Here is a 27,399-nt window from a genome sequence, read left to right as displayed (position 1 = left end):
AATGCTTAAACAAGGCTATCATATCACCTCTTAATCTTCTTTTCTCCAGGCTAAACACCCCATCTCCCTAAGTCGTTCCTCATAAGGCATGGTTTCAAGACCCTTCACCATTTTAGTTGCCCTCCTTTGGACATGCTCCAGTTTTTCAAAATCCTTTTGAATTGTTGCACCCAGAACTGGACACAGTATTCCAGGTGATGCCTGACCAGAGCAGAATAGACTGGCACTATTACTTCCCTTGATCTTGACACTATATTGCTATTGATGCAGCCTAAACATGCATTGTCCTTTTTAGCTGCCACATCACACTGTTGACTCGTGTTCAACTTGTGGTCTACTAGGACTCCTAGATCCATTTCACACTTAGTCTCCTCAGCCAGATGTCCCCCATCCTATCTCTGTGCATTTCATTTTTCCACCCTAAGTGCAGTATCTTACATTTCACTGGTGTGAATTTTGGCTCGGTACAAACCACCACTTTGCGGCAGCCTGGGGTCAAAATTAGGGCTTGGGAGCGCAGAGCGTCCGCATGCTCCATGGCCTCCTGGCACCATGTTGGCACGCGTGCGTATTCACATGCTGCAAGCTTATGACGTGCCTTGTGAGCCACTTCCAAATGGTGCAGCACACAAGAGATGTCACCATGCTGCTTCAAGGCGCTAATGGCACCTTGTTAACAACGCGGAAAGGAGCTGCTTTTCGCAGCTCCTTTTTGGGGCGGATTGTTGCCATGCACGTGTGATTGGCGTGGCAATGATCTAGGGCAGAAAGGGGTGGCGTCTCGCCCTCCCTTCCTATCCGTCTGTACCGGGCCTTCATTTTGTTAGCTTTGGCCCACTTTTTAGTCTGCTTTCTGCTTTCAGGGAGTATGTTTCAAAACCATTTGATTCCAAGTTCTCACATTTCCAAGATTCCTGTAAGAAAATTATGTCAAATTTTCTTATGAAGTTGTTAAACAAGTAGTTGGCATACTTACTGCGCCATCCAGCAATGTTCCAAGATAGAAGTGATAATTGACAAATCTTCTGAGCTGACTCGCGCCAATCTGCAGGATGCAAAGATCTTCCAATAAGAGGTTCCATGGTGCTATCTTTTAAAGAGAGACCTACTCTTCGCCCCAGTGGGAGGGCTGTTGATCTCTGATGACCTATTAGCTACCATATTATTCTTTGTTTGAGGAAGCAGATGATTCTCAGACAATTCCGAAGTGGCAGGTTGTTCCAGAGCATGTTCAATAGTAATCAAGGAGGTGTTTAATCTCCTCACATTTGATATTTGTGGCTTAATGTTGTTACGTGGTGGTATGTCAAGTGATTTATATGGAGACCCTAGTTCCCATTCTCCAAGCTCTCTCATTGTGAGCCACACAGATGTAGTATCCTTACCCATGTCTGCAGGGCGTGTTATGATTGCAGGGACTTCAGTTACATCTTTTTTTCATAATTTTGGAGAAGAAGATTTATTTCCACAGAAACTTGGTGGAGATGGGCAGGTGGTTTCTCGGCCCACAATTTCAATTCATGGTAATAAGCTTGCTCAATTGATTCTGGTGTCAAGGGCAAATTTTGCCCTTTTTGGATCTTCTTCCCTTCCATTATGTTTCGCAGGTAGGATCTCAAACAGTCTAATCTGAGTAAGATGTCGTTCTGAGCCTCTAGGGGCAAGACACTGAAAGAATGCAACAAATCTTTGTCGGTTTCATCCAAAAGATCCTTTCCCGGAATCATTGAGTGCAGGGGTTTAGAAACCCCAAGGCTATGATGATCCTTGGTATACACTTTGGCTGTAGCTATAGATTTGCCATTGGTAAGACGAGTATCAATCAGCTGATGGCAAACTTTAACTTGTGGGATTTTTGAGATGAGTGCAATGCGTGGCAGCAGTGGTATTGGTGGTGCCACATTTTGGAAAAATCTTGTGACACCTATACCTCTCCGCTTCAACTTGTCTCTGTGATTGTACACCCTTGAGGTCTTTGTTTTTGAAATGTGACCACTACCCTTACACGAATGCCATTTGAGTGTAGGTACTCAACATGTGTTAGATCTGCAATATTATTAAGGGCATCAGGGATAAATTCCCCTAATACGTTCCAAAGGTGGATTTTGCACTCTTCATGGGACAAGGTTCCTGTAGGCTTTGGATAGTTTAGTAAGACTAATTTGGTTTGATTAAATTTTAATTTCCAATGTCCATCTGTCAGAGGCATCTCCTTGTTTACTCTGGTTTTATTTTCTAGCAGAACGTGTGCCCATGGTTATGCCTTACGTCTCCCAGAAGCTGATGGCATCTCCTCCAAACTCTGATTCTATGATTTTGGAAGAGGCAGCCAGAGTTGCCCCTGACACAATTTGTTCTTTGCTGAACAGTAAACTGCAGATTAATTTCTCTTTTAACTGGTATAGCTATTCTGCTGTTGCTGTTGTGTGCTTTCAAGTAGTTTCCGACTTATGACAACTCTGAGGTGACATTTTCATGGGGTTTTCTTGGCAAGGTTTGCTCAGAGGAGGTTTGCCATTGCCTTCACCTGAGGCTGAGAGAGTGTGACTCTCAGTGGGTTTTGTGGCCAAGCAGGGAATCGAACACTGGTTTCTAGAGTCGCAGTCCAGCACTCAAACCACTTTATCACTAATGTACACTATAGTTCTCTTTTCAAAGCAGATCACACAGCCTCCCCATCCTTTTTCTCAGCTGCCCACCTTAATGTGGTGAAGGGGTTTGACTGTGTTAGATTCAGCTCATCAGCAGCATGACAAGGCCAGGTGAAAACTTCCAGGCTCCCTTTCTCCTGTCCAAAGAGAGGTCCAGGCACACAGCCTCCAGCAGGATGAGGCTGGGTGGTGCTTGCTTTCTGCCCACAGGTTCCTGGGTCCTGCCACCCCTTCCATCCTCTTTATCCTCTTCAGATCATCCCCCTCTTCTCTGGCAAGTCTTTCACAATCCCTTGTAGCTGGACGGAGCCTCTTTCTTGCATTTCCTCATACTTGAGTCATTGGAGAGAGACGCTCGGTCTCCCCACCCGTGTCTTTTTTCTTTGAAGCAGGCCTGGTGGCTCCGGCTTTCTGACCACCGCCAGCAACACCCTGACTGCTTGCAGATTCCACTGCAGTGAGAGAGTGATGACCAGGCATCCTCTTCTGCCCTCTGAGTGTCCTCACAACACACACACACACACAGACACACACTTTCACCTTGGAGGATTTGGTTTGCTTTTGCTCTTAGGAATTATTTCCAAACAACTTCGGCTTCTTCCTGGTTTGGACAGTTTCCAAACTGGAGAGAGAAAGTGCTTTGGAGCTTTTATGCTTAGCTCTGCGCTGCCTCCTCGCCAGTTCTGGTTGGAGCTGGGCTGCCAGAAATAGACAAAATCCCTTCCTGGGGCTTCGTCAGTAGCAGGAACGCCCAAGGCTCCTTTTCTGTGCTTGGTCCGAGAGACCTGGCAGGGCCTGAGGGGAAATGCTAAGGTTCTAGAGCAGATCATTAAACAGAGAGTCTGTGAACATCTAATGGCAATTCCATAATCACAAAAAGTCAACATGGGTTTCAGAGAAACAAGTCATGCCAGACACATCTAATCTCTTTCTTTGATAAAATTACCAGCTTGGTAGATGAAGGGAATGCTGTGGATGTAGTATATCTTGATTTCAGTAAGGCCTTTGACAAGGTTTCCCATGACATTCTTGCAAACAAGCTTGTAAAATGCGGGCTAGAAAAGGTAACTGTTACATGGATTTGTAACTGGTTGACCGGCCAAACCCAAAGCGTGCTCAACAATGGCTCTTTTTCAGCCTGGAGAGAAGTGACCAGTGGGGTCCCACAGGGCTCTGTCCTGGGCCCAGTGTTATTCAACATCTTTATCAATGACTTGGAGGACAAAATTGGGGGCATACATATCAAATTTGCAGATGACATCAAATTAGGAGGAGTAGTTAATACTCCAAAGGACAGGATCAAAATTCAAAATGATTTGAATAGACTAGAAAGCTGGGCCAAAGCTAACAAAATGAAATTCAACACAGAGAAAGGTAAGGTACTGCACTTAGGGCAGAAAAATAAAATGCTCACATATAGGATGGGGGACACCTGGCTGAATGAGACTACGTGTGAAAGGGATCTAGGAGTCCAAGTAGACCACAAGTTGAACATGAGTCAACAGTGCGATGCGGCAGCTAAAAAGGCCAATGCGATTTTAGGCTGCATCAATAAAAGTATAGTGTCAAGTTCAAGAGAAGTAACAGTGCCACTATATTGGTCGGGCCCCACCTGGAATATTGTGTCCAGTTCTGGGCACCACAATTCAAAAAGGACATTGAGAAACTGGAGCATGTCCAAAGGAGGGTGACTAAAATAGTGAAGGGTCTGGAAACCTTGCCCTATGAGGAACGACTCAGGGAGCTGGGGATGTTTAGCCTGGAGAAGAGAAGGTTAAGAGGTGATGTGATAGCCCTGTTTAAATATTTGAAGGGATGTCATATTGAGGAGGGAGCAAGCTTGTTTTCTGCTGCTCCAGAGAACAGGACCCGGAACAATGGATGCAAGCTACAGGAAAAGATTCCACCTCAATATCAGGAGGAACGTCTTGACAGTAAGGGCTGTTCAACAGTGGAACACATTCCCTCAGAGAGTGGTGGAGTCTCCTTCTTTGGAGGTCTTTAAGCAGAGGCTGGATGGCCATCTGTCAGTGATGCTTTGATTGAGATTTCCTGCATAGCAGAATGGGGTTGGACTGGATGGCCTTTGTGGTCTCTTCCAACTCTACGATTCTATGATTCCATGATTTCTGCAGGTAGAACCAGATAGCCACGATTGCTTTAAGAGGCTTGATTAGGAACTCCCAGTCCCTTCCAGAAGTGGGCACCAAGCACTGTGATCAAGAAATGCCCTTTTGATCTCCAGACATGAAGCTCTGTGTCTGTGCATAAGTGTGTGACAGAGAGGGGTGTACCTATCCCCAGCATGCTCTCAGGGCATACTGGCTCTTCCTAGACATGCACCAACAGTAGAAAAGAGGCTTCGAATATCATGCAGGTAAAAGGACCCCCTTCTCATGAACCTGGCTGGAGCTGTTAACTGGTTGTTGCCTTAGCAAAATGGAAGGGTGACAGTGTTGATTTAGCTCACGTGTCGTGGTATGTAAGGGAAAACTTCAGACAGAGCATCCTTTGCTGTTTCCATGGGGTGAGGAGCTTTGAATCGGACTCCATGATATTGCTGGTGCTTCTCTTATCCATTTGCTCTTCCGTCCCAGTGACTCTTCTGACTGGAAGTAGCTCTCCAGAAGGTCTTGTTAACCCAGCTGCCCGAGGCCCTTTAATGGGCCACCTGGGGTGGCTCGGCCTTCAGAGTACAGTGCATGTCCTTGGCCCTGGCTCCTTACCCTGGGCCACACTTTAATGACCAAGGCAATGAGGAATAGTTGGGAGAAGGCCTCTTGATCTCTGGGAGGATGCAGGCAGCCCTTCTGGTCAGAGAAAATCCTCTGGCCATGTTTGGTCCTGCCTCTCCAGATGGGCATTGTTCTGGCCTTCAACATAGGATGACCTGACACCCAGCATGCTATGGTGGCCTCTTCCAGGAAGGCTCAGTGCTTCCTTTCTTAGATAGCCCAGAGGGATGGTGTTGTCCGAATGAGCATGAAGTGGGTACCAGGTTTGGTGAGGATTTGGTGGAGCTGGATGGAATGGATATTGAGCAGTGTTTTGGGGTGGGGGTGAGCCTGTGCTGTGTGGAAAACAGGGGGAAGGCCTGGTGTGGGGGAAATGGCTCTTAAAATCTTAGAGCTGGAAGGGACACTAAGGCTGGATGCCCATCTGTCAGGAATGATTTGATTGAAAGTTCCTGCATGACAGTTGGTTGGACTGGATGGCCATTGTGGTCTCTTCCAACTCTATGGAGTTTATCACGTTGGGGCTAATTTTGGCATTAAAGAGAGATTAAAGGGCTTTAAAGCATCCCGTAAATAAAGCGAAAATGGCAAGTAATTGCGCAAATGATTATCACATGCAATTATGTAAAAAAAAGTGATATCGGAAATGCATTGTCGCTGAAATCCCCAAAATAAAAAGATGCGTGTTAATGCTTCTTTGTGACTAGTGGAGGGTTTTGTGCAATGTTGTGTAAAATAGTTTTGCGTAATTACATGATTTTTCCGGGATATCCACAAGATAAACTCCTGATCTCCTTCATGTGATAAACTCCTATGATTCTAAAGGCCACCTACTCCAGCTCCCTTCTGCCATGCAGGCATCCACTTCCAAATCATCCCTGAGGCATGGGCCATCCAACCCTTGTTTAAAAATTTCTAAAGCAGTGCTTCTTGAGAACCAGCAACTGTTGTCTCCCACTGTGCCATATTTGACTACTGCTGCTTCTTTCTTTCCTGGAAACTCGATGTGGACCAGCAGTCGGCCACTGGTCAACAGACCACCGCTTTGGTGGTCAGAGAAGCCAGAGAGGGGGTCTGCTCCACTGTGGAAGGGCTCTTTTGGTCATCGAGTGCTGCTAGTCAGCAATCTTGGGGTTTGCCTCCCCCTAGTTCCTAAGTGGCCCCATCTGTGCGTTTCCTTCCCGGCTGGCTTAGAGAGGGGCTATTTAAAACTCACTGAAATAGTATGTGCTGGGGACCTGCTGCAGGGGCAGTGGCAGGATGGCAGTCTCTCTTTTTCCATCATTCTCCCTTCTCTTCTTGAGCCTCTCCATTCTTAGTTTGCTGGAGTAAGAAAAAGAGGAGGAGCAGAAGGAGGAAGGCCAGCCAGCCTTGTTGGGTTCTGCAGTCCTGAGCAAAGCAGGCAGCTGCTTTTGCCTGCAAGGCCCATCGCTCTATATAAGGGTCCCCAGCTGGAAGGTGGAGGAGGGAGGAGCGCCTACAGGGACCAGGCTTCAGCTCCTGGGAGGGGACAAGCCCAGTGGAGATCGCTTTGGCTGGTAGATCCCCCTCCCCACTTGCTGACCCCAGCTTTCTAGAGTCTGGCTTCCCCTGGGGAGGTAACCCATCTGTGTGTCTGCCTGTCTCTTTCTGGAATGTGTGTGTTTGGGAGGGTTGTGTGTGCTAGAATGCCTCCCTTTCCCAACCATGGCTAGAATTAATCAGTGGATTTTGGGGGAGGGTGTGCAGGGAAACCAGCCTCTAACCAGCAAGTGTGGGAATGTCCAAGGGTGTTAGTGTCTAAAAATACAGAGGACCAAGGTTTGGGTGGGAGGCACATCCTCTGCGGCTTGCTTCCTTAATGGGCAGAGAACACTCTGTATGTTTCCAGAGGCACTCTTGGATTTGGTAGCAGTGGGCAGACTCGAGCGCCAAGCCAGGTCATTTCTAGGTAGATTTTGTGTTTTTTGGGGCCCTGTAATCTATTTGAAAGTTGGATACCTGATTCTGGAGATTTTCAGGAGAACTAATTGACTTCCCTTTTATTGGCCAGGAAAAGTATGGGGGACTTGAAGGCCCCAAAACAGCCTTGAGGGCCATATGAGGTTCCAGGGCCACCCTTGTCCACCTCAGGTGCACAGGATGTTCACAAATAAGTTGTGATCTAAGCTTTCCTAGACTTGGTCTACTTCTTCAGATGCAACTTCTTTTGCTGAGTTAGTCTAAAGGGCACCACAAGATCCCTCTGTGTTTGCAATTAATACAGATCAGAGTTAGTGTCCATTACAGTGGCTGCTTCAGTTTTTGCTGCTTTGTATTATGCTGGCAGTGTACTTTTATTTCAAGGGGCTCCATGATTCCTTGTTCAGAGGAGGATGGGTTAGTCTTCGCATTGAGACCATGGAGAGGAGAAGCTAATGGAGGAGGGAGCAGGAGGAATCTGGACAGGTCAAGCTTTCTCCAGGCAGGTATACATCACGTCCAGCTGCTGTGTCCATTGGCCCAGTAAACTGAGAAGGCTGGGACAGGATGGAGATGCATAACTGCACTTTTATTTAGTTATGATACTGATCTCTTTGATGGATTTCTTTTAAGTGCTTTTAATTCTGTGGATAGTTTAAGTGCATTTTGAGAATAGTGTCAATGTTTTTACTTACTGTACATCCTTGTAACTGTATTTGTTTTAATATTTCTAAGCCATGTTTTATGTTCTTCTGATTGTAGAGCACTCCTGCCCTTGGTTTGAATTTCTCTTTAAACTCTTCATTGAGCTTTACATCAATGTAATTTACTTAGAACATATTTATGTTGACACATGTTGTATCCCGTGCTTCAGCAGGAAACTGGTGGTGGTTGTATTTAAACTCTTACTTCTCATAAAATTACCCCTCCCCATTAACCAGTGACTTTAGAAATGAAGGGAAAATTCCTGCCTTCATGCAAGCGTAGTGCAGGAGGACTAGGGATCAAATAGGTACTGTGGGAGGAGGCTTCCCAGGACTATAATGCCCAGCATCCCCAGCCAACATGACCCTTTGGACTACAACTCCCAGCATCTGCCAGACAGCATGGCCACTCCAGCTCTCCAGGCTCATCTCCGTCATCCGTTCCCCACCCCAGTTGCTGCTCAAACATTTCTTTGTGCTTTGAAAGTTCAGTGAGGGGGAATCCAGCAGATATGGGCAGTCTTTTATTAAACTTCATATTAATGGAGTTTATTTAAAAAATCTTAACCCTTGGTTCAGGGTGGTCTTTGCTACAGTATTTGCATTTAAAGTTTAAACCCTGCTTAACATAAAATCAAAAAGTAACCTCCCTCCCCATCAATGTGTGACTTTTTAAAGACATTGAAGGCAAGCCTTCTCTCCATGAAGGCCTAGTGGAGAGGGAGAGCCAGGGTTAAATGGGTGATACCTTAACTGCTCTTGTGGGTGGTCTTTGGGGAAGGGTCCTTGGCAGAGTTTCCTGTTCTGTGCCCCTTATCTTCTTCTGCCATGAATCCACTTGTGAGACTATGTCAGTCAGTTTGGATTTAAAGCTGGAATCAGAGTTGGGAGGGACCCCAAGGTTTTCTAGTTCAACCTTATTCTGTCACCCAGGAATTCGAAACCTCAAATCTGACCTCTGCTTAAAGACCTCCAAAGAAGGAGAATCCGGCACTACCTCACCCTGAGCCAGCTGTGTTGGGCCTGATAATGGGGCATTCTCCTGCCCTGTAGCAAGAATGGATCCGTCCTCACCTGCTTGTCAGTGGGCCGGCATGTGCCAGGGACTTGCAGAGGCTTTATTGGGGACAACAGTGGTACATCCTTTCAGTGGCTGTTCCTCTACTTGCATCTCTCCCCAGGCATCAACCAAACTGCGCTGTTGGAATCGTGGATTGGCTGGAGCATTGCCCCCAGAGGGGTGCCATGGGAGAGGGTCTCTGTGGTGGCAGTTCAACGTCTGAAAGGTGCCAGGGATCTGGTGAGTGGGCAGACATGCATGTGTGGCGGTGCTTGATTAGTCCACAGTTGTGGCATGGTGCCCATTGCAGGACACCACTGATCTATACGATTCTTTGGGAAGTTATCCATTCACATCATTCAGAAAGCACAGTCTCCCCTTCCTCCTGAGGCTAAGACTCAGAAAAATTACTATTTCAGGCTGCGAGTCCCAGAACCATTTCCTCCCCCAGCTATTATGGCCATGGTTAACAAGGTTAAAATAGTTCAAAACCATATAAATACACATTTTGGAAGAAATCAATTAGTCACCAAAGGCTTTATTTGTACTAAGGTGTCTTTATGACCCCTTAGAACTCCTCCAGACAAGGCAAATTTGTTGAGAGATTGTTGGAAGTTAGGGAGTTTATCAGGCAAGGAAACTGGAAGAATAATCCAATGGCAGTCCGAATGCAATCATGGGGTTTCACGTTATTGCGTGATAGACTACCACATGCAATTTCAGGCAATGGCAAGCTATTTTTGGGCAATGGAAGTCAGTTCGAACGCAATTCGAATTCACGTAAATTCACTGAACTAGTGAATTCATGTGAATGCGTTCTGGCTCCACTTTCTTTTCATTTGAAATTCCTCCTGTGTGATAAACTCCTAGGTTATTATTATTTATTTTTGCAGTTCTCAGGGCTTTAAAACAACATTTAGACAGCATTTCAGTTATAGAATCATAGAATTTTAGGACTTTTTCACACGGGGACTTATATGCTTCCCTCCCGAAAATTGTTAAAGTGTTGGCAAGCCAATTTGCTCATGCTTATCACACACAGAGCACAACAAGGGGTTAAAAGCACATTACTTAGGCATGAAAGTGGGTCAAGTGCGAATTTGGGTTTCAGACAGGTGAGGAGAAATCACCATTGCTAGCTTGGAAATACCGTTTTTGCGCAAACTCCAAACTATCATTTCCACAAGTGCATCCACACACATGCTCCAGGGAGGGAAGGGAAACTGGGGAGGAAAATCTTCTTTGCCCCAGAAGCTGTTTCAGAGGAAGGCAGTCTGAGGTTTCCCTTTGCAAACTCCCATAAAACCACACACACACACACACACACTAGAGAAAGTAAGAGAAGAGGGCTGCTCCATAAACCTGCCTGATTCCAGAGAGAGCTGATACTCCCAGATGCCCCCCTTTTCCAGGACATGTCCTCTATTTCTCCCTCCTCTTCAGGAGGAATGCCAAATGTCTTCTCCCTCCATCTGATCCCCAATTAAAGCCTGCAGGATGAAGGAGAACAGCCTGGAGAAGAAGGACTACAGGAAGGAAAATCACAACAAAAGATCATGTGAATTGTAGTTTGTTTCTAACGAAGGGAATCCCATGGCCGATCTAGAGATGCATTTCATATTAACGCAAATGCGAATTGACTGCAAATTCACAGTGAAAAAGGGTTTATAAATTTGATGTTTTTCCGAATGCAGCTATTCCTGGGAGCACCTGTGATTGCATTTGGATTGCCTGCAACGTCATTTGATATCCTCCTTTGAAATTATGTGAAACACCATGGATGACCCCCGATTGACATCCATTTAACCTTCCAATTTTCCCCATGTGATAAAGTCCTTAGAGTTGGAAGGGATTACCAAGGGCCATTTACCCGAACCCCTTGTCATGCAGGAATATACAACTAATGCACTCTTGAAAGACGCCTGTCCAACCTTTTGTTTAAAAACTACCAAAGATGGAGAGTCCACCAACTTCCGAGGCAATCCATATTCCCCTGTTGAATAGCTCTTGCACTCATGCAAGACCTCTTCCTAATTTTAGATGGAATCTCTCTTCTTGTTTGAATCCATTGTTTCAGGTTCTCGTCTTCAGAGCAGGAGAAAACAAGCTTATCTTTTATATAACATTCCTTCAGATATTTAAAGGTGGCTCATATCATATCAGTCTTCTCTTCTCTGAGCTAAACATCAGCCTTTCCTCATAAGGCTTGTTTTACAGACTTTTGACCATCTAGGTCGCCCTTCTCTGGGTACATTCCAGCTTCTTGAAATCCTCCTTGTGGTGCCCAGGACCAGACACAGGATTCCTCCAGGTGAGGTCTGACCTAGAATGGTTTCTCCTAATTCCTGGCACCAACTGTGATATTTTTTTCTCCACCCTTGTGTGGATTTCTTTTTAATTCCAAGAAAAATCAGAACAAAAATAGCTCCTTTTCTTCTTTCTTCTTAATCTTTTTAAAACTCAGAATGCTATAGTGCATCCGAGAAATGGTCCTTTTCCTCTATGACACAATAAGTAATTTTTTTAAAAAAATCCAAAGAGAAGGAGGTTTGCCCTTCAAACTATAGGACCACCTCAGATAAACATGCCATTGGTTTTTCAAAGTCCTTGGAAGAGCTGTTGTGCAAATCAAAGAAACAGCTTACAAACAGCCTCACGGAAAGAATGGAACAAACAGATGTGGAGCCAGAAACAGTTATCAAAACCCAAGGAGCTCTGTTCATACGTGTTTAGGATGTTAAATGACTACTACTAGGATCATCAGCTGTCAGTACCTTTGCATTTCCATTCCCTGCTCTGCCTCTTCAAAACAGGTGTATAGATGTCTGCCAACTGAGTCTAAACTCCATGCATCTGATGATGCAGGCTTAGATCAACAGAAGTGTATGCCCAATAAAACAGCCTTAAGAGGCACAAGACTTACTGTTTTTGCTGCAACAGACTTCTCTGCTCTCTGCAAATTTTTGTTTTAAATCAGATTTTCTATTTGCAAAACCCACAAAAAACACCAGCTCACTTGACTAGCTGCTTGCTGGTGCAGTAAAACTATAGATTGCCTTAGTAATATGAAAGTGTATAATCTTCCATTTCTGAGTAATTTTGCCTTTTCCAATAGGAAGCATTGCTTCTCTCTAGATGGGAGGGTGGGACAGTAGATGGGTTACAGTCGGATGTAGGAGCCAACATCTCTTTTGTCAGTAAGTGGCTGACTCCTGGCCATCCTCCTAAATGAGCTTAGTGGGAATCTTACCCTGCACCTCTCTGGTTCTTCACTCTCCATGCATGTAGAGTTAGCCATCATTGTGAGGACCAGTGGATGGGCTTTTCCCATTGCACCTGAAACCAGGGTGGTGGTGGTTTAAAGCAGATGTTTCAACAGCACAAATTTGCCTCCCTACGTTCTGGAAAAAAGCCAGAGGGTAAGGCAAGGCCTACTTGCCCTGGTGGCGCAGTGGTTAAATGCCTATACTGCAGCCACTCACTCAAAACCATTAGGTTGCGAGTTCAAGACCAGCAAAAGGGCTCAAGCTCGACTCAGTCTTGCATCCTTCCGAGGAGGGAGCTAAAATGAGTACCCAGACTGTTGGGGGCAAATTAGCTTACTTGCAAATTAGCTTACTTGCTGTTCACCGCTATGATCTTTGGAATAGCGGTATATAAATAAAATAAATTATTATTAATTAATTAATATTACTTTGCTCATTCCTTTTTGGCTACCATCAGTGGCAGTTTCTCCACAGGAACCAGTAGCTCTTCATGTCTTTACAGTATTCATTTACTATAGAGCAGTAATCCGTTTATTAAACTGCCTCAGTTCATTTACAAGCCGGACAGTCCAGTGGCTCATGCCCTCATGTCAATCCCAACTCAGCAGTGCTTAATACCAGTGCAAAAGAGCCACTGTCATTCCTGCTGCCTCATCAGATCTGTGCAGCCAAAACTGGTATCTTTTTAAAACTAGACTTCTCCTGTTTTTAACCAAGATTGCCTGATAAAACACTGTTAGTAACTGGATTAATAAACACTGGGCGCTTCTCTCCCCCTTTCCCAGCTCCACATAGTCAGTTTTCAAACAGTACTGCGCCCGCCTGCATTGCACATGTTGCCTATAACCCCCCCCCCCCCAACCAGGAAAATCTTTCTTTGGAGTTGGGATGGAGGGCATGTGAGGCTACCTCCAGCCTCTTTCACCCTTGTTTTGTCCATTCCCTGCTGTGGTAGTTTGTGGTGGTTTGTCCCCATCTGGCTTTTAGTGTCTCCTGACTTCGTTGTCATTTGGCCTTTGGACTTCGTCTGCCTCTGATAGAACAGTCTGTAAGGTACACGGCTCTGCTGGATTGTGATGATTTTGTTTTGTTATTTAAACCTGCCTAAATTCCACCCCAGGGCCTCAATTCAGAGGGGTGGGTAGTCTAGGCAGAAGGGCAGTGGGTCTGAAGGCTCTGCTGGTCCAGCAAGCCTAACATGGTCTCTGAGCCCCCCCCCCCCACCCTGTAGAAAGGAAAAACTGCAAAGTAGCTTTGCTGACAGGCTGGGATGCCTGCTGCCCAGCCAAATAAGCACAACCTTTGCCTCTTTTCAAGCAAGGGATTGTGTCCCTCTGCATTGCACTTCTGAGTGTTAAAACAGACAGGTGCCCAGCCCTGGTGTGGCAGCATCTGTCAGTGACTCAAGAGGGATCCAGCCTCACAAGTTGGCAGGGATGTCCCTAGGGGAGAATCAAGCTTTTCCCAGCATGGGCTCCTTGTTTTTGCTTTATCGCCCCTTGCTCTGTGGGTCTCTGTCTCTCTCTACCCCCTCCCATACCTCCACTAATCAAAGAGAACAAGACACTATCTTTTCCTCCCCAAATGTTAACAAAACAGCTTCATTCCAATCTGTAAAGAAGAAGAAGCATGGAAGCAATCCTCTCTATATAGATTAATATAATCTTAAGAGCTGGAAGGTACTGTGAGGATCATGGAGTCAACCCCCCCCCCCCCCCGCAAGAATAAACAACTAAAGCACTCCTGAAAGATGCCCATAATACCTTCACGGGTACATTAAGTTGAATAGGGTCCTATCCTTCCAAGTCCAAGAGACTCAGGGAGCTGTGTATGTTCAGCCTGGAGAAGAGAAAGTTAAGAGCTGATATGATAGCTCTGTTTAAGTATTTGAAGAGGTGTCATATTGAGGATGGAGCAAGCTTGTTTTCTGCTGCTCCAGAGAATAGGACCTGAAGCAAACTACAGGAAGGGAGACTCCACCTGAACCTTAGGAAGAACTTCCTGACCGTGAGAGCTGTTCAGCATTAGAAGATGCTGCTGCCTCAGAGGGAGGGTGGTGGTGGAGTCTCCTTTTTGGAGGTTTTTAAGAAGAGGCTGGAGGGCCATCTGTCACAGGAAGGGAGGTGGAATATATGGATGGTCCTTGGGATCTCTTCCAAGTCTATGATTCTATGGTTCTATAAGTTCCTATGCACTTGGATGAAGAAATTGCAAAAATGCCTGGACTGTTTTCTGATTCTAGTGGTTGATTTCTTTTAATCATATATACAATAACTCTGATCTCCAGTTGCCTTTCTGGTTTTAATGAGACATCCTTCTTCTCTCAACTGTAACTGTAAATTCTTGCTGTTGCAAAAGGGTGAAAACAGCATTTCTTGATTCTTCAAAGAAAGTATTGGTTTCTCAAATAGGGCAGTGTCTAATCATATTCCCTCTTTCTCTTTGAAATTGAGTCCCAGTGTGTTTCAGTTTTGTTCACGTATCTATATTGAGTTACCTCTTCAGCGGGCCTTGTTTACCCTAACATAGATGTGATTTTCTTGTTATGCAGTCAAGTACCATCCAAATAGTGCCTTCTGAATTGTCTTTTTAGAGTCACACAGTGTTACTTGTGATGCCAAGCTCTAAACCCATGTCTAAATAATTTCAGGAATATTGTTGTAGAGATGTTTGACCAATTTTTTCTTGATAAGAGGTCAGGCCTAAACCTGGTTCTATTCACATTACCTACAAATATCTCAGTAAATCTTTTGCTAAGGATGGGGAGGGATGAAACAAAGATCTCAAAAGTTATGCGGTTTTTAAAAGGACCAAATTTTCCACAACAGATACCCATTTATGGATTACACTGTACAGTTGTAAATGGTGGTGAAGAGGGGACAAACTGTAGTCACATTTACCAGGCCCAGAGCTCTCAAACAAAGATTCTTTTGATTCTTTTGCCTTGAAGCTTATCTAAGTGGGGGGTGGGGGTGGGGGGGCTACATTGTCTTAATCTCATACTTGTTTCCTTAGATAATCAACTTTTCAAATGGTCAATACTACTTTTGATAATATTATTTCATATTTGGAATTTGGTTATTGTTGATTGTTTTTTGTTTTGGCTATTATTTTGTCTTTGACATATGGCAGCCAATACATACATAATAATACATATATAATACATACACAATAATACATACATTAAAATACAGCAACAGATTGGACACATAACATAATGATATTTATTTTAAAATTCTCTCCATGTGGGTTGAGACAGGGAACTACAATAGATTAAAGTACAATAACAAATTAGACACATAACATAATATTTATTGCTTTACTCTCCTCTCCATATGGATTGAGGCAGGAACAACAATAGATTAAAATACAATAACAGATTAGACATATATAATTTAAAACCAATATATATTTAAAAAACAATCAATGTCTAATGGAAGAAACTGGCCTTTAGTGCTGTTTTGAACTTGGGCAGCCTATCCAGCTGGCAGGTCATTCCACAGTCTGGGGGCGGCTTCAGAAAATACTATTCAAAATCTTGGACCATTTTCTCTAGGGCCTTAATACTGGAGAGGATACTGATAAGGGGATATTTTGAAATAATGCACCTGTCTCTCTTTCTCTCACCAGCGTTGCTGCTGAGTTGCCTCCCAAGCCCACGGGGACTTTGCAGTGGTGACTGGAAGGTGGAAGCCAAGTTGTAGCCCGTGATGGTGGGAGCCATCCCCCGGCAGCCGCGCCGTTTCTGGGGAGTGCCAGAGTGGCAGGTGTCGCCTGCCAGCTGCACCGGGAACCATCTGCTGCTGAAGGGAGAGAGCAGGACAACCAGAGGAAGCTGTTGTCAGTGGCTGAGCGGTGAGTGTTGAGGTGCCACCTTGGCCCTTTCCTGCACCTCCCATCTATGGCAGGAAGGGCCACTGGAGATGAGTCTTCAGGAATGGCCTCTTGTCTTTGACTGGCTTGTTGTGGCTGCTCCCTGAGAGGGGGGTAGCTGTCCTGTCCCTGCAAGCCACTGCCACCCTTTGGGGGGGCTCTCCTTCTGGCCCTGGTTAGAAGGCCTGGAGTTGGGTAGCCCAGCAGTCTCAGCATCACTCTGGAGGGGCTGGTTCCACTGTACTGTGGGCTGAGGGAGGTGTGGAAAACTGGGGAGAACACGGAGAGCCATTTCCAATGCCCCCCCTCCCCACCAGCAGATTAAATAGCTCCTCCTGATGAGACTGGAAGTGATGTGATGCCACTCATTGTTTGGCAAATCAGGCAAAATGCAGCGATTCCCATTGTTTTGGGGGCAGCCGGGGGGGGGGGGGGTGTCAATATGTTTGTAGTAGTTTGAGGGGTTCTGTACAGTTCTGTTTTTTTAGCGGGTGGGGATTAAATGGCTTTTTAAGGAAGAGGTGTATTTTTGGGAAGATGTTCTAAGGGCTTTTGGGATGTCCAGCAAGGACTTTTATGGTCTACAAGACAGCCCCTTGTATCACCTGTGGCACACATGTTCTTCACCCCTGGCATAACAGTTTCCTTGGGCCAAGCATGAAGTGGTGGGGAGCAGCATCAGGAACCCCCTTTACCTTGGGGGCATCAGGGTCCCCTAAGCAGGCTGAGGCCCTTAGCCTTTCTGGGAGACCTCAAGGGGATCCTAATGCCCCTGAGGAAAAGAGAGACTCTGATGCTGCTGTTGCTGCTGACAGGACAGGAAGGACCCTGGCCCTCAACTGGCATAGAGACTGCAGATGCAGTGTTGTCGCTTAAAAGGATGGGATGAAGGAAGGGATGGCAACCTAGGATTTCTTTAACACCCATACTGTATTAGCTACAGCTGGAGACATTACAGTGGCCAGAGAAGTGGACATCAAAAGTGCAGCCTATAGGCTGCATGTAGTCTCCCATTTTTAATGTTTAAAAAAGTGTTTTTCTCCCCAAATGGCCTTAAACACTCCCTTGTGGCCTGGGGAAAGGAGGGGAATCTCCCCACATGTCTGGCCCTCTCCTGGTTTGGGAGAGGTATTTTTTTCTGACAGGAAGTGGCCTGGAATTGGACTTTTGGGCTGCTTCCTGTTAGATAAAAAAAGGTCTCTCCTCTTGGAGCTAAAATGGCCCAGGGGAGCCAAGAGCAGAGCAGAAATGCCCCCTTGGTCCCTTCTAGAGATGCTTGAAGCAATTGGGGAAAAATTGTGGGGTAGTGGTTCAATGCACATCTGAATCCTCAATAGTGTTCCATCTCCACTGTTCGTGAAGATGAAAAGACAAGGAATGTTGAACAGCTGGAAGGTTGGGGGCTGGGGACAGCATGGTGAGAAGCCAACCTTGGGGAGTAGGAGGTGGTGGTGGTCCCATGGGCACAGAGGACCTCTCGGCTGCAGTTCTGCTGGAACCTGGTTGGAGTGATCCCTGAGGCCTCATCTGTCCCTGTGTCCTCTCACCCTCCCTGCTTTCTCTCCCTTCTAGATGTGGCTCTGCAGCTGGTTTTGTAGCAGGAGGCTGGTGCAGATGCCCTAACCCTGTGGCACTTTAGCATCTGTCCTTCCTGCCCGCCACTCCTCATGCGGCACATCAACACGGACTCAGCTCTCCCCCAGGAGCACAGGAAAGGCACGAGCCAGGAGGAGGAAGAGGAGGAAGGAGAGGAAGAGGAGGAAGGAGAGGAGAAAGGGCTGCCTCACCCCTGGTGCCGGCACCATGGTGTCCTGATGGGCTGCAGCCCACCGGAGCTGACATGCCAGAAGGTCTACCAGGTCTCCATCTTCTCCCCACTGGCTGCCTGCTCTCACCCTCCAGAGCAGAGGTCACCTGGGCGTCAGCCTGTGAAGCGAACTTGCCCGGGGCCCCAGAGGGTGGCCGAGGAGGGCGAGTGGGATGCCAAGCAGGGCTGCTGGGAGGAGGACGATGCCATCGAGGATGGGCTCCTGGTGGATGAGCTCTCCCTGGGAGGCTCTGCACAGCACTTCTCCCACAGTGGCCTCCGGGTGGTGGAGCACCGCCAGGAAGATAGTCCCAGCCGACCTTGCGTGGGAAGCCCTCCCAGGGCCCGAGGGAGGGTTGCTGATGCCACCACCATCACTACGCACGGGCTCTGCACACCTTGCAACACTTTGCACACGACAACAAGAGACTATGCCCTGTCCTCGCTTGGGGATCTACCCTCTGCCTCCGGAAACTCCTGGAGGCAAGAAGAGAACGGGACACAGCAAGATGAGGGGGGCAGCAGCGGTGGCAGCACCCCTTGCCTCAGCAGCCACCGCTTCCTACTTGATCCTGATTTGCACAACCTAGCACACCCGCCAGGTGAACCGGACCCCCAAACGCCCTGTGGTGGGGACACTGAGCCTGACACCTTAGTAACACTGGGGGCCCATGGCCCCAGCACCCACCCAGGGCCTGGCTGTGCTGAGAAGACCCCATGCTCCAGCGCCAGGCTACTTGGAGGCAGTTCCAGCAGTTGCCCTGCCAAGCGAAAACTGCTCCCTTCAATAGAGGGGGCCACAGAGACAGGCTCCGAGGACGAGGGACCCCCACCTGCCCGGAAGAAAAGGGCCCTGCAGAGCCCCACTGTTCCCGCTTCCTGCCGCAGCACCGATGCCAAGGGTGCCCCCTTCTGGAACCATCTGCTTCCGGCAGCCAAGGTGGGTCCTTGGGTTGGCTTGTTCTGAGAGCAGGAAGCTGCCTCTCTGTCAAGTTGACTGTTAAACAAGCTCTCCTCTCTTCTAATAACCAAGCTCTGGAAGTTTTCTCAGAACGAATTTTTGAAGCATAGAAGACATAGAATAACAGGCAACTAAAGGACATTAGGGTATTGTCAGCTCTGAGGCATATTCAGTTACATACATTTTTATACAGGTCAATTCTGACCACATTCCCATAACCACATTATTTCACTATAAATCCCAAACCTCACATTCTTTCACACAGACTGTTTCCCCTGTTCTCCACTCCCTGAGCCTCCAGATGTCCACAACTATAAACAACTCCCTCTTATCACACTGATAACCCCACCTGGCTGAGTGGGTGGGATGAAGCACATTTGTTATTGGGGCTTGTGGGTCATAGGCAGCCTGTGGGATGTTTCTCCAACGGCTCCCCTGGACACCTTTTCTCTTTCATCTTTTCTCCTGGGTGTGGGTGTGCAGCATTTCTTGGACTACTTTCCTCCCCAGTTTTGACTTTGGGGCCATAGATGAGACCTTTCCCTGGAGGGATGGTGGTGATTGGGGGGGGGGGGGAGTTTGGCTGAGGAGATTTTTCTGGTTGTAAGCCGGGCCTGCCTCTTTTTCTCTCCCTCCAAGGCCAGGATGGTAGCAGCCAAGATGGAGGGAAGTTGATCCACATGGCACTGTTGACCCATGTGAGCTCCATAGCCTTCCCATCTTCTCACCTCACCATGGGTACCATTCAGTCTTACCTTCACTGATTCTTATAAATTATTCTTCCATACTCCGACTGCCACTGCTGTGGCCTCTGCAGGAAAGATAAGCAACCAGGCAGTGCTTTGTCATGCCTTAATCCCAGTGTCTGGTGAGAGCCCCTTCCTCCATTACAACTCCTTCTCCTTTGTGTCTCTTCTGGCCTAGGGCTCAGCAAACAGCAGTTCCAGCAACTGTCAGCTGAAGACTGTGCTGCGTCTCAAACAGTAAGTGCTCCTTGCCCCAAAGCTTGCTCCTTCTGCCATGGGGCAGAGTAGGACACACATCCACATGCTTCCCTGCTTCTCGAGGTCCTGCAAGTGCAGCAACTGAGCCTGGCCTGTGTGGAGGAGCTGGGCCAAGGCCTACAACAGAGCCTTGGGCCAGACCTGTTGGTGCATTTTATCCTTCTATCCCATGACTGGCCCAGACTGTCCATGGTCTTCCTTGACTCTGCCTCCTGAGAGGCTGTCGGGTGGGACTCTGGATGACATCCTCTCATCCACTGGCAGGAAGGGTTTCCCCCCAAAGGTATGTCCCCCCCCCCCCCCAGCGGACTGATGTCAGCTCTTTTGATCCAACAGGAGAGCTCTTCGCAGCAGCCTTCGCAAAACTCCAGCATGCAGCCGGTCCCCTCCAAGCCCTTGGGCCACCACCTCCACCAGCCGTGCCCTCCTGGGGAACTTTGAGGTAAGACAGAGCCATCCTGGAGCAGCTGGGGGGAAGGAAAAGGTTGTTGGGTGGGTTTCCTTTGGGATTACAGGAAAGCAGCTTCTTGAATGAATGGGGAGAGGCAGAGATCTCCTCTTCCTGCTCCCTTGGCCCCACCTGGGCAGCTTCTCATCCTCAGCAGAGTGAGAATGGAGGAAAGGGAAAAAGGTCCAGAATCAGCATCCTCACTCTTTAGCCAGGTCACCAGCAATGTCCTGTCCTGTCCTCTCTTTAGAAGTGGCATAGTCCTCCCTTGTTGTCTACCTTGCTGACCACACTTACTCCCACACGGTTGGGCTCTTGGGGCCATCCCAATTCCTCCCATGGTGTACCTGTGGGAGAAGGATGATCTTGGGGGTCCTATAGGGGATAAAAGAAAGTATTTTGATTTGTGGAAGCTACAATCATCCCCATGATCAGTATTAGTATTATTCAACGGTCAACCATTATTATATGTGCAACTATCAGGTGATGAATTAAATAAATAAATAAATAAAGCTGCTGTGAATCTGCTATGATGAGGATGATCATGATATTACTAATAATGATACTAATAATAATATGATAAAATTTCCATCCCAGTAGAAGAAAAGGATGAAGACTGTTGCTATTATTATAGAGTCCTTCACCTATGTCACGGTCAATAGGGAAGAAAGTAGCAAAGAGGCCTGATAAAGCATAGGGTAGGGTTTGGGGGGATACTGGAGGCTGGATATGGAAAGCTTGGTCCCAGCTGGAGCAACGAAGTTGGGCAGAGGAGAAGCACTCTTCCACTTTCCATGCCCCTTGAAGACCCTCTATCTTTTCTGTATCCCCTCTTTCCTCCTCTACTCCCTTCCCTGCCCAGGAGTCCATGCTGAAGGGCCGCTTCCCACCATCTGGCCGCATCGAGGGCTTCACTGCAGAGATCGGGGCCAGTGGCTCTTACTGCCCACAGCATGCCACCCTTCCTGTGGAGGTCACCTACTTCGACATAGCAGAGCACAATGCCCCCTCGCCCTTTCTGGTAGGCATTGTGGGGATGAGGGACAGGAGAGGAGACAGAAATCCTGTCAGCAAGAAACTGGGGGGGGGGGGGAGGCTTGGAGGAGGGGCTGGAGGGTAGTGGCCCTCCAGACTTGCAATTCTGCTGAAACCTGGACAATGTCTGAGAGGTGGCTCCTTACTCTTAATAGAATTCTACAGTCAGAAGGGACTTCAGGGGCTAGGTAGTCCAGCCCCTTCCCAGTTCAGGTAATACATAGCTAAAACACCCTGAGAGGCGGGCATCCAATCTCTGTTGAAAGACCTTCCGAGAAGGAGCGTCAAGGAAGGCCAATCTACTGTTGAACAGCTCTTACCATTAGAAGGTTCTTCCTAATGATGAGATGGAATCTCTTGCCATTTGAATCCCATGCTTTGTGTCTTATCAGTCCCCAAAGCAGCAGAAAACAAACTCACTCAATCTTCTATATGATACCCCTTCAGACATTTGAGGGTGGCAGGCATAGATCCCCTCTCTACTTTCTCTTTGTCAGCCTAACAAACCCAGCTCCCTTAGCTGTTCTTTTATAAGGCCTGGTTTTCAGACTTTTTGTTGGCTTCCTTCTTGTGGGAGGGGGCAAAGAGACAAGTCCTAGGAGCCCCCTGGCCCAGCCCTGCCCTGCCCTACCCCAGTTATTTATTGGTGATTTGGGCAAGAAAGGGCTTGTTGTTAGTCCAGCCTTCTGCTCCAGCTAAATGCTCTCTTAGGGGAGCCTGTGTCTTGGGGTGCAGCTGTCACTGCCAACCTTCTCTTGTTGCAGAGGTCCGTGAGCTGAGGAGCAGGGAAAAGGCTGCTCGTGGCCCTCAAGAGCCCATTTTGTGGCCCCTGAATCCCCTCCTAGAGACCCACAAAACCTCCAGGTTGTTGACCTGAAAGAGCAGCCAAATCATCCCCAGAATGTGGGGGTTTGGCTCTCCTCAAACCCCACAAAAACCAGCTATATTTCAGCCAACTCCTGGAACCAGAAGTGACACAGCTTCATTTCTGACTGTGCTGGGAACAGTTTTGCAGTCCTTGAGGGTGGGTGGGTGGGTATTATTGCAGGGGACTCCCTCCACAGTTCTCCCTCGGATAATGGGCCACCAAAATCCAGGGCATCTCCTTGGATTCTCCACTTCCCCCACTACTCTTCTGCCGCCCCTAAATTAAGAGCCTTCCTCCCCGCCCCATCTGAGCTCTCCTGTCTGGTCCATCTGCCTTCCTCTTTCTCTTCCAGGGAGTCATTGACTTGGAAGCTCTGGGAAAGAAGGGTTACAGCATCCCCAAGACTGGCACCATCCAAGTGGTGAGTTGTGGTCAGACAAGGGAAGGACACTGAGCTTGAAACGGAATGGGCAGCCTAAGGACCCTGCATGGGGTCCTCTCACCTCAAAGGAATTGGGGAGGAGGTGGATGGGTAGAGAGGAAGGGAGGCAAAGTCCATGCCAGGTGAAAAGATGGGCAGGGTCCCCCAGAAACCAGAGCAGTTTGGAGCTCCCTGTCACTATAAGATCTGTGGCAACCTGTGTTGAAATGGAGGGATTGTTCTTCTCCCTGAGCATTCCTGTCTTCCAGACCTTATTCAACCCCAACAAGACAGTGGTGAAGATGTTCCTGGTGACCTACGACTTCCATGACATGCCTGCCAATCATGTTACCTTCTTGCGCCATCGCATCTTCCTGGTGCCTGTTGATGAGGAGCAGGGAGCCAGCCCAGCCCTCGGGGAGCTGCCCAGGAGGGTGCTCTGCTATCTGATGCACCTGAGGTAGGTACAGACTCATGAGGGAGGAGCATGAAGGAAGAATCATATGATCTTATTGCTGGAAGGGACCATAAGGACCATCTAATCCAACCCCCCACCATGCTGAGATACATAATTAAAACACTCCTGTCCGATCTCTGTTTAGAGGCCCCTAAAGAAGTCCACCACCCTCTGAGGCAATCTATTCCACTGTCAACAGCTCTTACAGTAAAAAAAAAGTTCTTCTAATGCTTAGATTGAATCTTTTTTCCTGTAATGTGAATCCATTTGTTTGGAGTCTATGCTTGGAACAGCAGAAAACAAACTCTTTCCATCTTCTACACATTATTTCTAAAGATATTTCAGGATGATGGCTCTCTGTCATGTCACCTCTCTGTCTTCTCTTCTCCAAGTCAAACATCTCCAGTTCCCTTAATCGTTCTTCGTAATGCTTGTGGTTTCCATACCTTTGACTATAGGTCACTCTCCCCTGGACATATTCCAGCTACTCCATATTATTCTTGAGCTGTTTTGGATTCCAGATTCCAACTAAAGTCAGACCAAAGCAAAATAGAATGGCACTACTACTTCCTTGGATTGGAACACTATGTGTTTCTTGATGCTTAAAGGCAAGAAGGGCAGATCAAAAATGGACACCAGGGCCTGCCTGGAAGACTGGACTTGGCAACCCTGCTCCCGTCCTTTACAGATTAAGGGCCATCTTGGGAGTCTTGTTTTCTTTGGACTAGGACTCCCAACATCCCCCAGACAGACTGGTAACTGGTATATTTGGGAGCTGTAGTCCAAAAGATCTGGATTTATGCATAACAATATATACTGAGGTTTTTTTTTTGGGGGGGGGGGGTTGGGGCTATGAGGAGAGATTTTGGGAGTTGGGTATGTTTAGCCTGGAGAAGAGATGGTTAAAAGGTGATATGATAGCCCTGTTTAAGTATTTGAAGGGATGTCACTTTGAGGATGGAGCAAGCTTGTTTTCTGCTGCTCCAGAGAATAGGACATGGAGCAATGGATGCAAGCTACAGGAAAAAAAATTCCACCTCAACATTAGGAGGAACTTCCTGACAGTAAGGGCTGTTTGACAGCAGAGTCTTCTTCTTTGGACATTTTTGAACAGATTGATTGTGAGTTCCTGCATGGCAAGGGGTTGGACTGGATGGCCCTTTTGATCTTTTCCAGCTCTATGATTCCCTCCCTCCAAGACCAGGATGGTAGCAGCCAAGATGGAGGGAGGTTGACCCACATGTCACCTCCATAGCCTTCCCATCTTCTCACCTCACCATGGGGACTGTGCAATCCTATCTTGACTAATTATTATTAATTATCCCTCCATATTCCAACTACTCCTTCTGTGGCCTCTGAGGGAGAGAAGAGCAGCCAGCATCTGTTGGACTTCATATCCTCTCCCAATGCCACCCCCTTTTCTTTTTCCATTGGACCTTATTTAGATGGTAAGTCTGAAGGCAGTGAAATGTGAAATGAATGATTTGTAAGCCTCTTTGGTAGGCTTTTTGGCTGAAGGGCATGGTATAAATACTCTTCATTAATTAATTAAAATGTTTATATCTTGTCCTATATTGTGGGATCTCAAGGCATCAGGGAAGTAAAATCAATTTGAACGATTTATAACAATTTAAAATTTAAAACCATTTAAAGAAGCTAAATACATGTTCTACAGTGTAGCAGCTCAAAACAGTTTAAAACTTTGTGCTTGTATGTTTTGGAAGAAACCCGTTAGAACGCCAAAGGCAGCTAAAAAAGCTAATGCGATTTTAGGCTGCATCAGTGAAAGTACAGTGTCTAGATCGAGGGAAGTGATAGTGTCACTCTATTCTGCTTCGGTCAGGCCCCATCTGAAATAATACTGTGTCCAGTTATGGGCACCACCGTTCAAAAAGGATGTTGACAAGCTGGAGTGTGCCCAGAGGAGGGCACCCAAAATGCTAAAAGGTCTGGAAACTATCAAAACCTTTGAGGAGTGGATTAGAGAGCTGGGTATGTTTAACCTGGAGAAGAGAAGGTTAAGAAGGGACATGATAGCCATGTTTAAATAGTTGAAGGAATGCCCTGTGTGAAGATGGAGCAAGTTTGAAGTTGAAGGCTTTCATGGCCAGCATCCATAGTTTTTTGTGGGTTTTTCGAGCTATGTGGCCATGTTCTAGCAGAGTTTCCACATAGCCTGAAAAACCCACAAAAAACTATGGAGCAAGTTTGTTTTCTGCTGCTTGAGACTAGGACCCAGAACAATGGATTCAAACTACAGGAAAAGAGATTCTGTCTTAACATTAGGAAGAACTTCTTGATGGTAGGAGCTGTTGGACAGTGGAAGAGGCTCCTTCCTAGTGTGGTGGAGCATCCTTCTTTGGAGATTTTTAAACAGAGGTTGGATGGCCATCAGTTACAGCGAGGTCTTTGATGCATGGCGTCTTCCTACATGGCAGAATGGGGTGGACTGGGTGGCCCTTGGGTTCCCTTCTGACTCTTTGATTCTATTATTAATAAAGAGCCATGTTTTAACTTGGTGATGGAATGAAGGCAGCACTGGTGCTAATCAGGCCTCTAATGAGAAGACATTCCACATTGGGAGTGCCACAACAGAAAAGGCCCTGCTCCCACCTCCTCCTGCAATACATTTCCTCCAATTATGGAAAGCAGAAGAAGGCTCCCAGATTCTGGAGTGTCCCCCTACCCCCACCCCATGGAGGCAACAACGTCTCCTTCCTTGTTGTTCCCCTGCAACACATAATCCCCCCTCCCCAATTCCAACAGGGGTTTAGGAGCTGACTGCAAGGGGCTATCATTGGCTTATTGGCTGTTATCTTCTATCTTTTCAGTGGATTTGTTTGAAAGGATTTCAGTTCCATTAATTGCATTTCAGTTGAATTGGTCTGTGAATTGTATTTTAGCGTGATTCTTTTGTGTGTGTGTGTATGTGTGCTTTTTATGCCTTTGTGCTTTTATCTGTATTTGTCTTTAGTTTTTGCAAGCTTCTCGTGAGCCCCAATAAATAATTTCTCCTCCTCCCTGCCCAGATTCCACAGCTCCAAGTCGGGAAAGATCTACTTGCACGACGACATCCGCCTGCTTTTCTCCCGCAAGTCCATTGAGATTGACTCGGGCATCCCCTATGAGCTGAAGTCCTTTACGGAACTGCCCCGCAACCCCTGCTACTCGCCACGGGCCTGACGGAGGGCAGGTGATGGCAGCAGTGGGTGGAGCGAACCATACCTGGCCCCAGCATTTGGTCCTGCGGGGTGATGGAGTGGGAAAGCTGGAGCTAGGAGCACCGGACCACCTCCTTTTGTGGCCAAAGCCACACAAGGGGCTGGAGGCAGGCATGCCACATTCTTCCCCCCCTCCCCAGGAGCTGTGATTTAGTATTTATTGCTGGCACTGAGGGCCGGAGAGAGGCTGGCACCCAGACCAGATCACAAATGCAGATGAGTCTCATGCTCTAGTTCTGGTGCCCTGTGCCGTTTTGCCGGAGGTGCACAGTAACAGGGGTGGGAGAGGGAAGAAAGGGGGCAGATGGTGTTGCAGTGGGGTGGGAGGGGGGACTCTGCTGCTGCCCCAGAGGGGAAAGCAAATGGTGGGCTGCAGTGGCAGGATTGGAGGGTTGGTGGTCTGAGGGAGGTATTTTGTGTGTGAGAGAGTGCATTATGTGCCAGAAATGAGAAGGGTTGAAAAGGGGCCTTTTTGGTGGTTGGGGGGGGGGGGGGCAAGGAAGGACAGACTTACTGTGGCTTGGCACCCTGGACAGGGAGCTTCCTAGGCAGCTTTCCTTTGGGTTTGTTCAGAAGGGCTCTGCCAATTGGCAAGCGGGGAAATCACAGATATGTTGTGGTGACTAAGGCTCTCTCCAGCTCCTTTGGTGCCATTTTGGAAAAAGACAGGGAGATGAGCCAATGTTGTGCCACTTTATGAGGGGAAGAGAGAATAGGGGAGGGAAAGGAACCAGCCCCTTCTCGATCTGTGGCTCAGCTGAAGTTTTGGGGGCTTTGCGGTGAAGAAGGCTCTTTGTCCTCTTGGATGCCAAGCAGCTTTTCCTCTCCGATCATCTGGCCCCAAGCTCTGTGGTGTTGGCCATGCGCTCTCATCCCCCCCCCCCCCCGGTCCTACTTTTCCCAGCTATGTGAGATCTGGTCCCCACTGCCCCATTGCCTCCATACAG

The 27,399-nt window shown here is 47.4% G+C and overlaps 1 protein-coding gene across 17 annotated transcripts in view; it reads left to right on the top strand.

Moving 5' to 3' along the window:
- ATOSB (atos homolog B) overlaps positions 1–26,746 on the top strand; it is a 59,485-nt gene extending 32,739 nt beyond the window's left edge. For 12 of the 17 annotated variants that reach the window (XM_089498139.1, XM_089498174.1, XM_089498188.1 and 9 more), the window contains 9 exons: positions 9,213–9,331; positions 15,988–16,212; positions 17,803–18,977; positions 19,923–19,981; positions 20,339–20,444; positions 21,313–21,471; positions 22,706–22,774; positions 23,044–23,234; positions 26,261–26,746. In XM_089498139.1, the coding sequence (XP_089354265.1) occupies positions 17,898–18,977; positions 19,923–19,981; positions 20,339–20,444; positions 21,313–21,471; positions 22,706–22,774; positions 23,044–23,234; positions 26,261–26,414 (1,818 nt within the window). In that variant the 5' untranslated portion in view covers positions 9,213–9,331; positions 15,988–16,212; positions 17,803–17,897 and the 3' untranslated portion in view covers positions 26,415–26,746. Of the gene's footprint in view, positions 1–9,212; positions 9,332–15,987; positions 16,213–17,802; positions 18,978–19,922; positions 19,982–20,338; positions 20,445–21,312; positions 21,472–22,705; positions 22,775–23,043; positions 23,235–24,591; positions 24,680–26,260 lie in introns of all 17 variants that reach the window. The other 5 variants (XM_089498231.1, XM_089498228.1, XM_089498245.1 and 2 more) reach the window with 2 other exon arrangements.
- Positions 26,747–27,399: the final 653 nt, after the last annotated feature.

Source organism: Sceloporus occidentalis, unplaced genomic scaffold, assembly GCF_023333645.1.
Source record: "Sceloporus occidentalis isolate IW3139 unplaced genomic scaffold, rSceOcc1.0.p SCAF_1, whole genome shotgun sequence".
NCBI lineage: Eukaryota > Metazoa > Chordata > Lepidosauria > Squamata > Phrynosomatidae > Sceloporus > Sceloporus occidentalis.
This window is presented reverse-complemented; position numbering and strand designations above follow the sequence as displayed.